Genomic DNA, 14254 nt, shown 5'->3' on the forward strand with positions numbered 1-14254 from the left:
AGATTTTGCTGAAGTATTTCTGGGACTCTGAGCCTGTGTAGCATCTCCACAGTTCAAATACAAGCGGTCTTCTCCTTGTAGGAGGACTTGTTCCTGGTTACTCTACATTAAAAATAAAACAACAAAAAAAACCAAAAGCAACCTTGAACTCCATGTACAGAAAACAAAGGAAAACATGTCATCAAGGTATTAACAGATTCTACGTAAACAATATGAAAAATAAGCATTAAGGCAGTTTTTGTATCACTGTGTACTAGCAGGTTTTATGTTACAATATTGCACAGCAATATTTTCAAAGTACCATTTTAAAGGCTCTATGACAAAAAAGGAAGACCAGTCTAATGGCTGCAAAACAGACTTAAAATCTGGTAAGGGAATAACTCAGAGGTCACCTGAAAACTGGAAATATGCTCTAAAATAAGGATATATTTATCAACAAAATCTTACCATACAAGGATTAACAGTGAGTGCACTCTTGATGAAATGAAACTGCAGAATACCAAATTGGCGAGCTTCATTATTCGCATCTCTTTCAGGCTTCATGTTTGAAGAAGAATTCCCATCAATAACCCACAGATGATACCCTTCTGATCCCCAGGTCTGAATGTAAAAGAATAACAATAATAAAAGCCCCAAACCAACACTATATATTCTCTGAAAACAAGAACTACAGAAACTTACTGTAACTGATCTTATGATAGACATGAGTATCGTAAAAAACCACACAGTTTGGTGTTCTAAAATGTATCATCATAGGAATCATAAGTAACCCATAGCAGTAAAATTCACAAGGAACAGTAAGAATCTAGCTTAAATTATTTTTTATGTAAAAAAGGTTGATTAAATGAAAAGTAACTATGCAAGACATCCACCTAAGTAATGAAGACGGTTTAGTTTGCAGCTTAAAGCAACTAACAAAAAATCCACAAACAGAATGGTATGAAAAAAATCCTGATCCCAAAATTACATTGGTTGTTGTTCATTAAATTCAATGGTATCAGAATTTCAATCTTTGGGATTTTTTAAAAGGTACATTGTACTGTCCTTGCAAACATGTACATCCACTTGGGATGCATGTTTAAAATTGTCAATCTTCATAGCAACTAGGCTATAAATAAAATCAAATGTTTTAGAAGTATTGTACAAAATTCATCATGGTCTGTAAAAGAGGCCTTGAAGATTGCATTTGATATTTATCAACTTCTACTGATTTGACAGACTGGCAGGATTTCATGTTAATTAGTTTGTATTAAAACAACAGCAGTTAAGTTTCTCTTGAATACATATTCTGAGTTAAGCTACTTCAACAGCCAAAGGTAAGCTCGTCACTCTAAGCAAATAAGTAAGTTTACAATTAGTGTTGTGCTGTGTCTCACTGTACTCTGAAATACAGCACCAGATTAAAGAAAAAGCTATTAAGGAAAACCAAATTGTTCATTCTTAATATTAAAAGCAAAGCCAAGAAAAGGCATGTCATACACACATCATGACGCGGCATATATATATTGGGGGGGGGGGGAATCATCAGCTGTCCCCTTTTCTATCTTCCTTCAATACAACATTGGTGTTAGGAAGTGTAGTAAAGGCATCTTACTCTTTAAAAGTAATGAAGCTAAAGAAAGCCAGTTTGATTTTCTGAAAATGTTTTACTAAGAATAATTTAAAAAATTAACAGCCATCCTCTTACATTATTTCTACATTCATATTTACCATAGAACTGATCTTTAGAGGGTCCTTTTTGGCACCATCAGACTGATACCTTAAAAACAGAACAGAACAAGTTTGAGTTTGGCTATAACTTCATCAAAATAAGAAATTATCTTCCTATCTTTGTATTGTCATATGGTTCTACGTGGAACCTCATCTCAAACTATAAAGCCTGTTTGATCCATGACACTGCATAAAAGGCAGTGCAATTGTCAGATGTCTACCATAAACGTTTGATTTGTGATTTCTGGATGTTAGCACATTTTCAGCAAATATATACAGGCACTGAGGGAATTTTAATATTTGCCTGCTAAAGCTTGCCTTTAGGGTAATTTGCTTTTATAGCCAAAAAGACCACTATAAAAAGAAAATAATACATTTTAATTTATATTCAAATGATCCCCTCCTAAATATTATTCAATGATTCCAATATCTAAGGAATTATAATAGAAGATGACTTTTAAAAGCATTAAGTGAATTACTTTCCAATTAAATGCTTTTAATTAGAAAAATAAAGGTTTCTAATAAAACATTTTACAATTTCATTCAAGATACTCACGCAAAATCACCTCCTAAAGTACAGATAAGCTGAGCACCAAAAACACTCCATAAGGACAAGCCTCCACAATCCCACGTCACCATCACAACACAGCTATCAGGTGACCATCTGATTAGTTTAACAGGTCCTGTTTTATTCCAAATATCTATTTAAAAACAGACAATAAAATGCCATGTGAAAAACATCAAATGTCCTTCAACTGCTTCTACCATAAGAGTAGAAACAAAAATATATGGAAATAAATATTTGCTTTTTCAATTAACTTCTTTGAGGCATTCATCAAACTGACCATCTCAAAATGAAAAAACAGCAAATGAAGAATTCATGTTTTCTTTCCAGTACATGTTTGGTTTCATAGGAAACTAAGAATGCATGAAAACAGGCCAAAAATACATTGTGCTACGACACAATCATAGAACTGTAATTCTGGTAAAATGATTTTTAGGACAAAAGATTTTATATTCACCCTTGAAACCTCTTCCTTTGGCACTTAGCACAACTGTAAAACTCTGTTACTTACAGATTTGATTTTTTTGTTGAAACTTAATAGGCACACACATTTTCAGTTGAGGATGCAATTTACCCACTTGATATGTTCCTCACTCTCAAGCCTGCAATACTTGTCACTACTACTTGAAAAATTCCACTGAGCTTTTGTTCATTGCAGTTCCGGCAGGATGATGGATTACTCAATTTTTTTCTGTACCCTACATGTCAGTTGTTTTAAGTTAATTCACGCCTCTATTATATTCATTATCAGTTTTGACAATAATTTCTCATTTTCTCAGGTGAGTAATGGAAAAGTAATCTCAAGACTACATGTGGGAACTACTACGACCTCCAGCATTTAAAAAGGAACAACCAGAAGCAGCACTGCCTGTAAACTGTTAACTCAGATTCAGATTTAGTAAAAAGCAAAACAAAACAAACAAACAACCCCCCCCCCCAAAAAAAACCCCCAAGCCCTCGCATATGAAACACATCCAAAAGTCAGTTAAAAGCAAGCAGCTAAAAGAACAAATGCACAAGAGTAAATTACTACAAACACGCAAAAGTAAATACTAATCCCATCGGTGATAATGCAAACAACAAATAGTTGTTAACTAGCCAAAGATAAAAATATTCTTTAATACCCTAAAAACAGCTGGAAAATTCTAGCAACAAACGTAGCTCACCAGGATACTGTTTTGGTGTCAGCTCCAATTTATGAGAAAACTGCATGGCGCCAGTGGTGGTATCTATCGTATAAACCTGCACAGAGCCGCTGGAACAGATTACACATGCTTTAGACTACAGACCATTTGGATTTCTCATCAGTTTCAAGCGGTTAATAAAAGCTGTTTTTTCCTCACCAATACCAAATTTGTCTAGAACAGAAACATTGTCAAGTAACACTCAAAGAACTTTATGAAAAAAATTTGTAAGATACTTTCCAGAAGGCAGTGGAGGACCCAAAACACCAGCCTTATAGTAACCAATTCACTAAGACTATTTCATTCTCTGAAAATACACATGGACACACAATCCACATATATTTACGGCTTCCATAAGCAAGGCTTGCAAGACAATCCATGTGGGAAGTCAGTATTCACCGAGTGCTAAAGTTTCATCAGGAGTGTTCCAATGCATACCAAGATCAATGAATTATAGTAACTATTCCTGTTTCAGAGGGAAATACCAACACACTGCATTGTTACTACAGCCAAGAATACTATTTTTTAAGAAGACAGTTGAATACTAAATGACCCAGATCTTTTGAAATGCTCTAAAATACAAATAAAATACAACAACAACAACAAAGCTGCACTCTAGACCAGCTAAAGCAGTAATATACAGAAGGAACTGTCTTGAAGGATCAGTAAACAAAACACCACAACTAAAAGCACTTTTGCAACATCTAATTTATAAATATTCACAGTTACTCAAACAGGCAACGTTTTTTCTGACCAAGTCAACACTTCACAGAGAATTTTCTCAGATGGGTGCAAAGTGCTGATTCTTGTCCAATATTATTATGCTTAACTGCTTAAAACTGACTTTATAATCCTGCTTTGATATTAACTGGGACAGCAGCACTTTCCAATCCTTGCTTTCCAATCCAGCCACCTTCTTATTTTTTTCCAGACCTGGACAGCAAGCATTAATTTAAATTGCACTTTAAGCAGGCAATCATTTCTTTCCTCTTCCCTCCCACCTTCTTGACAGAGCAGATTGTACCATCTCTAGGAAGACTGATTGTTTTCATCTTTACAGCTCTTGAAACATAACTTGGTAAGAAGAAACTAGTACTTAAGGTTTATCATGAAATCTTCCGCCCCGCCCCCCCCCCCCCCATTGAACCAGCCTTACAAAACTTACTTGGCACATCCAAATGCCATTAGCCTGTATTTGTTATTTACTGCCACACAAGTTCCATCGATCACATCTTGTGCCCAAACACCATGGAGCTGCTGTAAAGAATGGAATTCACAGAATTTTTGGTTAAACAGTGCTTTTATTCATGATAGTCAGCTTCTACCTGTGTGCTGCCCATGTACGCCATATTACAGATCTGGCAGTTGACCTTCATCACCTCAGGAAATTTCTGTTGCAAATGTCAAGATTAACTGACATGGCTCAGATAAACAAAATCCAGTATACGTAAAACTGGTTTAATTGTTCTTAATAAAAATTACAGAAAGATGCCAGTATGTAAGGCAATTGTTTATCAGAGCTCTGAATAACCAAAGCATGTCAATAACTATAAGGCAAGAATATCGCTGAAACTGCTTTAAAAAATCAGCAGATGGTACTAAGGATGAAGACAAAACAGGAAAATAAATTCTCATCTGCAACAACTGAAATCCCAGATACTCTAAGTGTGTGAAGGAGTTTGGGACAGACTACACAAATCCTCCTGGGTTTTCTGTAATTAAAATAAAGAGCTCTAATGACAAAATGTAGTACAGTTTGTAGGCTGAATTACAGGTAAGAAAACACATAACTTGGAAAAGATTCTTTTAAAACAAATTCTGGAGTATGCTTGTCACTATGAGAAGAGTTAGACTTGATTACAGCTAAAAGGTATAAATAGCACCTATGATACTTCATCATAGGAGAAACCACTTCTTATCACTCCACTTATAACTAGCAACAGGAAGTCTGTTGCAGAGACAGTAAGAAGACCTCAGAACTATAATGGCATTTTGAAGCAATAAACAAAAATTAAATCTACTATCAATTATGCTCTCCCATAGACAGGTACTAACCCTAGAACAACCTAGTTCAAATTATGGTATGAAATATAGTCTTGTTCTTATGCTATCTCTTAAGCAGTTGCTATATTTTAATTTCTCTGCAGCTGAACAGAATTTAAAGTAGAAAGCTAACTGAAATGCAGAGACCAAAGAAAACACATTTATTGTAGAGTGCATGCTATAAATACTAAAGGAAATATACCTCAGCAGTGAATCTACTTGACATTGGTGCAATGAAACCGACTCTGCCATCATTAAAAACAACAGCAAAACCATCAAGTGTGGCACAGTATTCCATATCTCTGATGTAAACATCTTCAAAGCCCAAAAATGAACCTGCTGAGAAAATATCAGGAATTTAAAAATATGTGAACACAGTGATATTGCAAGCCAACAGATTTTTCAGTTGTTTACTTATTACTTCACAGAAAAAACTAATTTAAACAGGCTATTTTGTTCATATTTACAGAAGGCACATTTTTCTCATGTCTGCTTGAGAACAGAGATAATATTTTATATTAGACGGTATTTCGCCAATAGTTAACTATCATAAGCAATAAAAAACCCCAAAACCTACCTCGAGAAGACTGCAGGTCCACAGAAAATGGAACTGTACATAGGTTGATGGCCCTCCTTCCATTGGTCATACCATCCCAGTGAACGAGATGGAGAAATCCATCAGCAGTAGCAACAAGTAGATCTTCTAACATTGACTGCAAACTAACAAATTTATTTGTCATTCTCTAAAAAACTGCATCTCAAATCAATGTCACAGAAAAATCAATTAATGTAACAAACACCACATTACTGCCTCTTGTATCAGTAACTACGTTGAGAAGTTACATCAAATAAGTTACAAACTAAGTGCCTAACTCCTCTAGGCAGTAAAGGTACCAAGCTGACAAAATACTGTCTATGTCTCTCTTTTTCTCCCGGAATCAGAGTTCATTAACAGGTCTGTATTGTTAGAGTATTTGTTTAACTGGTATATGACCTGCTGAAGATAATTTTAATACTTTTGACTAAACATAAGACATTGCTGCCCACAATCAATTATTCATCTATCCTAGCAAATTACCAATATTGCCTAGGCTGTAAATAATCCACAACACTTTCTAACTCTAATTTTCTAAGATCATTGATGAAGCAGAAATTAGACTTCTAAATCCTTCCCCAAACATCTCAAAAATTCTGAAAACTATTGTTAATCTGTTTGCATGCAGATAAAAACTTGCAGCTTCCCAGGAAAGCTTTTTCCAGTATATACTGCATTTCTTCCATTTTCTCCTATGCAGCCTCTTCCCAAATTGCATTTTGTTACTTTTCCACCCCACCCCAATGCTATACAGTTTCACCAACTTTTCACACACACTTATTTAGCATGTTCACCGCTTATTTATAGGGAAGGCACTCACCACAAAAAAAGGAAGAGGTAAACAAAAAGTTTTTCCAGGACAAATAGGGACCCTCTGTGGGCAGCTGGAGTAACATTGAAATGCTACGTACAGTTTTGCTCTTATGTACCTATGTCACCATGAAATCTCTAATCCATACTTTGAGCCCAAGGACAAACACATTTATAGTAACATAATGTAATACTGAACATATATGTGTTATATACTTCTATATGTCAAAAATATCACTATAGCCAAGCACAGAAAGAAAGAATTCTTAAACAGCAATTTACTTTTTCACCTCCTTAGACTTACTACTAGTAACTTACTATTAGTAACTATTAGTCCTTACTATTAATAAGTCTAAAAACTTACTAGAAGTTTTTTCCATCCAGTTTCCCCTTCACTTTTTAACAAGTACCTGCTATATGCAGAAAAATTCTTAAGACATGATTAGTGAGCATACCTTGTGATAGAGGCTTGCAAGTCCAGCACTTTCTTCATTTCTAGATTTAATGAAGGAGCACACTGTTCTTCCTTATAATGTGGGGTTCCCTTCAGATGTGGGCTTCCTCTAAAATAAAAGAGAAATACTGCAATTGAAACAACATGTCACTCAAAAGAGATAAGAGTTACTAACTTACATTCCTGTGGGTTTTTTCCCCCCTATATATATATACACCAGACACTCATGTGCAACCCGCCACAAGCAGCACTTAATATCTAGGACATAATACTAGCATTGTGGGGTTGTTGTTGTGTTGTTTTTGTTTTGTTTTTTAAGAGTAAATGAGACTGCATTTCTTGAAGTTCATGAAGCCAAATCCACCTGATATGGCCTGGTATCTTTTAGAGTCTGGGATTTCACAGATTAAAAAAATACATTATACAGGATTAATTCCTTCAAATCTCTATGTCACTATCTGCGATGCAGCATCCTGGGGGCTGGAGAAACACTTACAAAAACCCAGGTGTTTGGAGACATGCCTTTCAACCCATGTGGACATACAGGTCCAGATAGTATACTCCCAAGCAAGATGAAATGAGTCTGGGTTATCAAGAATCAGCGGTACAACTGAATCTTGTAAGCAAATGACTAAAATGGAGAGAAAAGGATTGTGTAATGCATAAACGTTACTGTTATGTATGTATAACACACCATAAAACATTGACTGTTGTAACTGACTGAGCTACATAACGAAGTATAAACACAGGTTTCTGCACAGCCCAAACTATAAAGCCAGAATAGTTTAAAAGGCATCTTTTGCTGGAAGAGAAATTTTAAGTCTCCATGTGGGCAGGCTTCTTTGTCTTTAAACAACTTTGACAAAAATAGTTTGCAAGAATATTTCAGTATTTTCAGTTTCATGAGCTAGTTTCAGCAAATTTGTTACCATCTGCGGAGTATATCTTTTCCCATTGAGGCACTATCATCATGACTGAAACTCCAAAATGCCAGTATTTTAATTCATTGCCCACGATTATGTCAAATTCATAGATTCAAAAAGAAACCCTTACTATGGGTTCAAAGGGGGCACAATCAAAAGTGTACTGCGTTCATATAGTCCACATCTGCATGCGTCAGCCTTACTCGTTAAGTTACTTTGACCTTTAAACAAAGAATGTGCACTGCTGACGGAAGCAGGAAAGAATGTGTGCTCTGGGTTGCCACATCAGCATCTGCTACCGTTGTAGCTGAACTTTAAGTAACTCACTTTTGCACAAGAATTGAGAGGAAGGGACACGTTCCAGTGACCAATCAGCTGCATGTTGAAACAAATATAATTACTTCACTTCTATTCTCTAAACCTGTGAATAAAATCTCTTAACACTCAGAACTGAGAAAAATTTCCCACTACATCTGCAATCCAAGAAAACCCCAAACATGGAAAGATTAGGAATGCCAGCCTGTTTTTTCAAAGGTAGAATACAAGATTTATAGGGAAGTTTCAGGTCTTGAATTGAAGTTCAGGGTGCACTTTTTAAACCACCGGGTTCATTCTCTGTTTCCTACTTAGCATGTCATCAGTGACATGCTTGTTCACAGAAAACAGAGCACTCTATGGTGTAACAAAATGTCTTTCAGATGTTGAAAGCATGTAACTGTATCTCATGAATCACCTTTAAATAAGGGTAAAGAGGAATGGTAAATATAAGTCTACCTTAAGGCCTTGCCCTCTTTCTCCAAACTCCAATTCTCTCAGCTTTCCCCACGTTAACCTCCTCCTGCTGTTCAGTTCTAACCCGACTTCCCCAAAATGAAAGAGGAGCCTATTAAAAAGTGAATTGCTAAAATTCTTAGCATGAAGTCATAATTTTTTTGTATTCATTTTATCTTCTTGCAGGGGAAGAAGTGTTATTTGCTCTGGAAGTAACACTTTGATTCTGTTAGAAGAAAAACCGTAAGCTCAAACTATGATGCAAGATGCAACAATGAGAAAATGGAGAAGTGTATTTAACCCAGCCCCCCAAAAAAACCCCAAAACCAACAAACCTAAATTCAAGAAAGAAGCAGTACCATGCAAAAGCACAGTCAGCTAGCCTCCCCTGAACTCAGAGGAAGAATTTCCTTGGAGTTTATTGGGGGGGGGCGGGGGGAGATTCAGGGAGGAAACAGAACAACAGCCAGCTAATTTTTCTAGCAGCAGTACTGCACTTACGTCCTCCACTACATGCACAGCGGTTAAGTGATACAGCATGATCCACGGACAAAACTCACTCAGAAATATCACTATCAGACTTAGTCACTGCTAGCAGAAGCAACTAAGAAATACTTAGGAAGTTAATTACAGCAGAATCTGAAAGGATGTACTTAAGGACTTCTTTATAATTTGCAATTAAGGTATATAAGACATCATCTTTTTTAGTCTGTTCTAAGTATTTCAAAATAATGCTCAGTTTTTCAAAATAATGTTCACTGTTTTCTGCTTATTACTGAAGAATTCTAGTCCAGAGGTAGAAATAGCATTAGATTAGGATTTAAGTTTCCACCTTACTATCTGGGGTAATCACAGTTATATAGGTAGCTGTTATGGCTGGATAACAGTTTAGAAAAGTTCAGAGATGCTCTCAGTCAACAAGTATTATGCTTCAAAAAAAAATTAGTGTGGCTAATGGCAGATATCGCATTAATTTAAAAACCAAATAGACAAACAACAAACAAGTCAGTAGCATCCATTCCCACTAGTCAAATCACAGCTGCTTGGGAAGTAATGGAGACATTTTACTGAAAAAAAATATTAAAGACTCCAAACTTGTTCATCAGTAAATATCTTTAGAACAAATAATTGATACAAACAAGGTAAAATATTTTTATACTGCTTTGGGGCTATGATATTCTTAATTGTTGCTGCTAAAATGGTTTCTTCAGTAGTACCTTTTTGGGGAAAAAAAATCCAAACAAACAAAAAAAATCCCAACACCTTGATGTTTCAACTACTAAGAGCATTATACATGTGAGGAAAAACAGGGCAAACAATGTTTCTAAATGAATTTACACTACCAAGAATTCTGAGTTGCTCTCCTTGAAGGCACAAAAGCAAAAAACTGACAACAGTTATTATTATTGCACTAGCACAATTACACAACGTTTATTAACTGTTTTTAAATGGTTCATGTGAAGACTTCAGTTAGTGAATTCTCTGTACAGCTGAGGACTTAATTTCTTTTATACCTGATTCAAAAAGCCTGCCTTATCACCTCTAAACGTGTGATTCTTCACTAACAATTCATTGCCCACTGTGCTTTTTAGGAATGCTTCTCAAACAAGTAAAACAAGTTACACTATGAGCTTTGATAGCCCTAAACCTGCATCTCTCCTCCATACACTGCAGGCAGCCACCAGCTGAAGATGAAGTATGTCTGGCTGGGTTCAGAGCTGCACGCACACAGATTGGCAAGAGCTGGACAAACAAAAGTTTAAAAAGAAACAACTATAACGAATGAATAAGGGTTTAGAAAAGTAATTGTTAGTACAGCCTTTTCTACCCAATTGAGTAATAACAGGTTTCTGTGGTCTGAGAAGAGAAATAACGAGCTAGCATATTAATCCACTATTCATGTAAAAAAGCTAAATGGTTTACCAAATTATTATTCCAGTTGCAAAGATTTCTTGATGACATGTTAAAACTCCTGAACCACATCAAGGGCTAGCAAGTGCCATAATGGTTAATAAAAATTCTCCAACTAATCTAGTTTTAAAAATACTTTTTCCAACCAATGCCAAAAACAACTTACAGGGAAAACCACATTGTTAAAGTTTAGTACAAGCTTAATTCCAAACAAAAATTATTTAATAAGTTAATTAACTGTACACCTCATCAGTTACCCTTGCAGAGTTTAAAGTTCAAAACCTTTGTACACACTAATCTTAAGTCCGCTGAATCAGGAAAAAAATTCCCACTGGTGAGGTAATTTATGGCACCTATAAACAACCTTGCTGTAGAAAAGGAAAAAGCTTTGAAAAGTGCCAGAAAGAGTAGGACATGAAGACAGTAACCAGACGTATAAGCAAAGCAACAACACAGCATTGCAAACCAGGATACAAACACTAGTTTGTTCACGTGCCCATACCGGTTAGAAAATGACTTCAATTTTTAAAGCATTTTCAGGTACTTAAAAGTCTGCAGCGTTGAGGTCTTGTTCTAAATTTACACAACATTCATATCACTTCCCCCCACCCCACCCCCCAAATGCAGGCTCCCCTTGAGGATATGAAGAAATCTGAGGCAAAAGAATCTCCAATTACCACATTCAGTTTATTAGCCATGTAAAGTTTTTTTAGGTTTTGTCTTTTTTAAAGGCAAAAATATCCTCAGCATTAAGTCACCGCATGCTGTCTCTTCAAGTGACAAATCTTAAGTCACTCTCCTTGCCAAACTCTAAACATAAATAACTATCAGTTCAGTACAGGGAAGCCTCTACTGTGATGGTGTTACAGATCTCTTCACCGTGAAACAAAGGAGTATCTGCACACATTCCTTTGGAAACTCCTTCAAAAAATATTACCGTACCTTGCCACAGCTTACAAAGCTACAAGTTTGTTTGTATGCATTGCCACTTTTCTTAAGCGTATCACAGGTGGAGATTAATTTTATTTTACCATTCTATTATCTTACCATACATACATTTTCTTCCTGTTTTATCTTGTAATGACTTTAGTAATATGATGGTAAAATTAGACTGAACTAATTGAAGCAGGACTTCGTACTTGTGCTCACTGCAGGAAAAGTATCCCAGAATGTGGGCTACTGGCCAATACTGATTCTCTTCCAAGTCTGCTCTGAACTGGAGCAAAGTCTCTAAGAGCTGGAATGAACCTGCAGACTATTCTGGCTCAATTTAAAAAACAAGACGACCCCAAAACCCCACACAATTACTGCTTTTTTTCCTGTTTTTAGTCTAACAAATTAAGCAGTATACTTTAGGTTTTCATTGAGCATGAATGTCTGTTCACTCCAAGAACAGACTAGCAATTCCTGGCCACATATCAACAGAACCAGAAGTATTTTCTTCAACAGAACAACTACAATTCATAACACCCCTAAAATATTACAATTTGACAAAAAACTATCAATCGACTCCAGCAAAAATTTAAAAAGCTTCCTTTCTTTATACATAAATATAAACATTCAGAAGTCATGACAGAATGCTGTGCTTATGATATGAGCACTTGTTTTATCACATGAATCTAATAATAGATTTTACATAAAATGTGCATAATGCTGAAGAGGTCAGTTCCGTAACCCTTGCAATACCTACTTAAGTATATTTTAAATTGATTAAACCTCTAAAGGTATAAAATAGCTAGCATTTAAAAAGAATTTCCCACTCAACCATCTTGAAGTATTTCATATATTCTCGATTTTATAAGACCTATGCCCTCAGATACTGATAGATGTTGATAGAACAAACTTAAAAGGTTTTGTGGGCTGCAGCCACAAACGTTGATAATCTTGAATTCCAGCATTTCCATTAAAACACTGAATTTCAGAATATAAAGACCATTGCAATAGGTTAATATGAAAAGGAGGAAGTCATGCCAAATGGTCGTTTTTAAACAGGAAATCGATTTTCCTAGACTCTGATTCTGTCTGTTTTTAAAAATCTGGTTATTTCACACTACTAAAACATAAGGGGAAACAGAGACTCTTGCATTCAAACACGATGAGAGCTTAGCCTCAACTCACACCTTAGCTCTTCTACTAAATCTGTGTTGATTAGATTGGGAGAGAAGAGAGACTTGGCCCTAAAAAAAAGCAAATTATACTGTGATTAGATATACTGCAATGCGTAGTGAGTTATAAACAGCAAAAGTGTTTCTGTCACTTCCCATGCAGTTTTGTGGGGTTTTTTTTTTGTTTGTTTGTTTGTTTTTTAATCTTGAAGCATTTTGTTCAAGCTGTACCCGCAAAAAACTTTTGCAAGTGTAGCTAGTTTACTCAATAACTGTATGCTAGAATAGTTCTGTTAACAGATCAAATACAGGCAAGCTCTTCTGGATCATCTTGCTCAACAGGCATATATAGTAACCACTCTGTGTAATAAACAGCTATAAACTGGAAGGACTGTACTTTTTCTCCACAAACATCCCTCTCCCATATGGACAAATAAGGAGGTATTTTTATTTTCAGCAACTTTTTTTGGTCCTTTTCTTCAAATCAAGGCTAAACCATTATCAAGCAGATTTTAAAGCAGTCGTTTAAAAAATATCAATACTACATAAAGCTGCAACTTTACTGCGGCTACCAGTGTCCCAATCTGGAAGACTGCAAAAATAACTAAAGTCAAGAAAGTGACTGTCTATCATATACCTTGTCACCTGCTTTTCTGATGTTCTTTTTTTACTTACAGTAAGATATACACATTTCATTTAAATAAGAGCTAAGCTGACAGGAGAATTTAAACACAACCTTTCTCAATGTTTTCACTTGTATGGGATCAAACCTAGCTGCAAGTTCAACTTCAGGATACTGACTAAACTAGAAAATCGTGCACCAGGATTTTGGCACAGCTGAGGATGTTACTGGTGTGTACTCCCAGTGCACGACCACCTCATTCTGTTGACCTGCACTGCCTAAGAATTCTGTTAAGCTGAAGCTGTATTAAGAGAATTTTCCTATATTTTTGTAGTCACTACATTGAAATTTTATGTTTCTGTCAGAACTGGACATTATTATTAAAAGAAAGGATACTAGAATCATAGAATCATAGAATCATTAAGGTTGGAAAAGACCTCCAAGATCATCGAGTCCAACCATCGACCCAACACCACCATGCCCACTAAACCATGTCCCTAAGTGCCGCATCTACACGTCTTTTAAATACCTCCAGGGATGGTGACTCAACCACTGCCCTGG

At 35.8% G+C, this 14254-nt stretch overlaps 1 protein-coding gene across 1 annotated transcript in view; it reads right to left on the reverse strand.

Moving 5' to 3' along the window:
• Positions 1–14254, reverse strand: part of RIC1 (RAB6A GEF complex partner 1) — a 50948-nt gene that overhangs the window by 16103 nt on the left and 20591 nt on the right. The window contains exons 4-12 of the mRNA XM_009333548.1: positions 7363–7470; positions 6080–6222; positions 5705–5841; positions 4625–4716; positions 3442–3530; positions 2267–2411; positions 1711–1759; positions 448–600; positions 1–102 (exon numbers count right to left, since the gene is read on the reverse strand). The exon at positions 1–102 is cut by the window's left edge and continues 93 nt beyond it. Coding sequence (XP_009331823.1) covers positions 1–102; positions 448–600; positions 1711–1759; positions 2267–2411; positions 3442–3530; positions 4625–4716; positions 5705–5841; positions 6080–6222; positions 7363–7470 — 1018 coding nt within the window. The remainder of the gene's footprint in view (positions 103–447; positions 601–1710; positions 1760–2266; positions 2412–3441; positions 3531–4624; positions 4717–5704; positions 5842–6079; positions 6223–7362; positions 7471–14254) is intronic.

This window comes from Pygoscelis adeliae, unplaced genomic scaffold (assembly GCF_000699105.1).
Source record: "Pygoscelis adeliae isolate BGI_AS28 unplaced genomic scaffold, ASM69910v1 Scaffold501, whole genome shotgun sequence".
In the NCBI taxonomy this organism is placed as follows: domain Eukaryota; kingdom Metazoa; phylum Chordata; class Aves; order Sphenisciformes; family Spheniscidae; genus Pygoscelis; species Pygoscelis adeliae.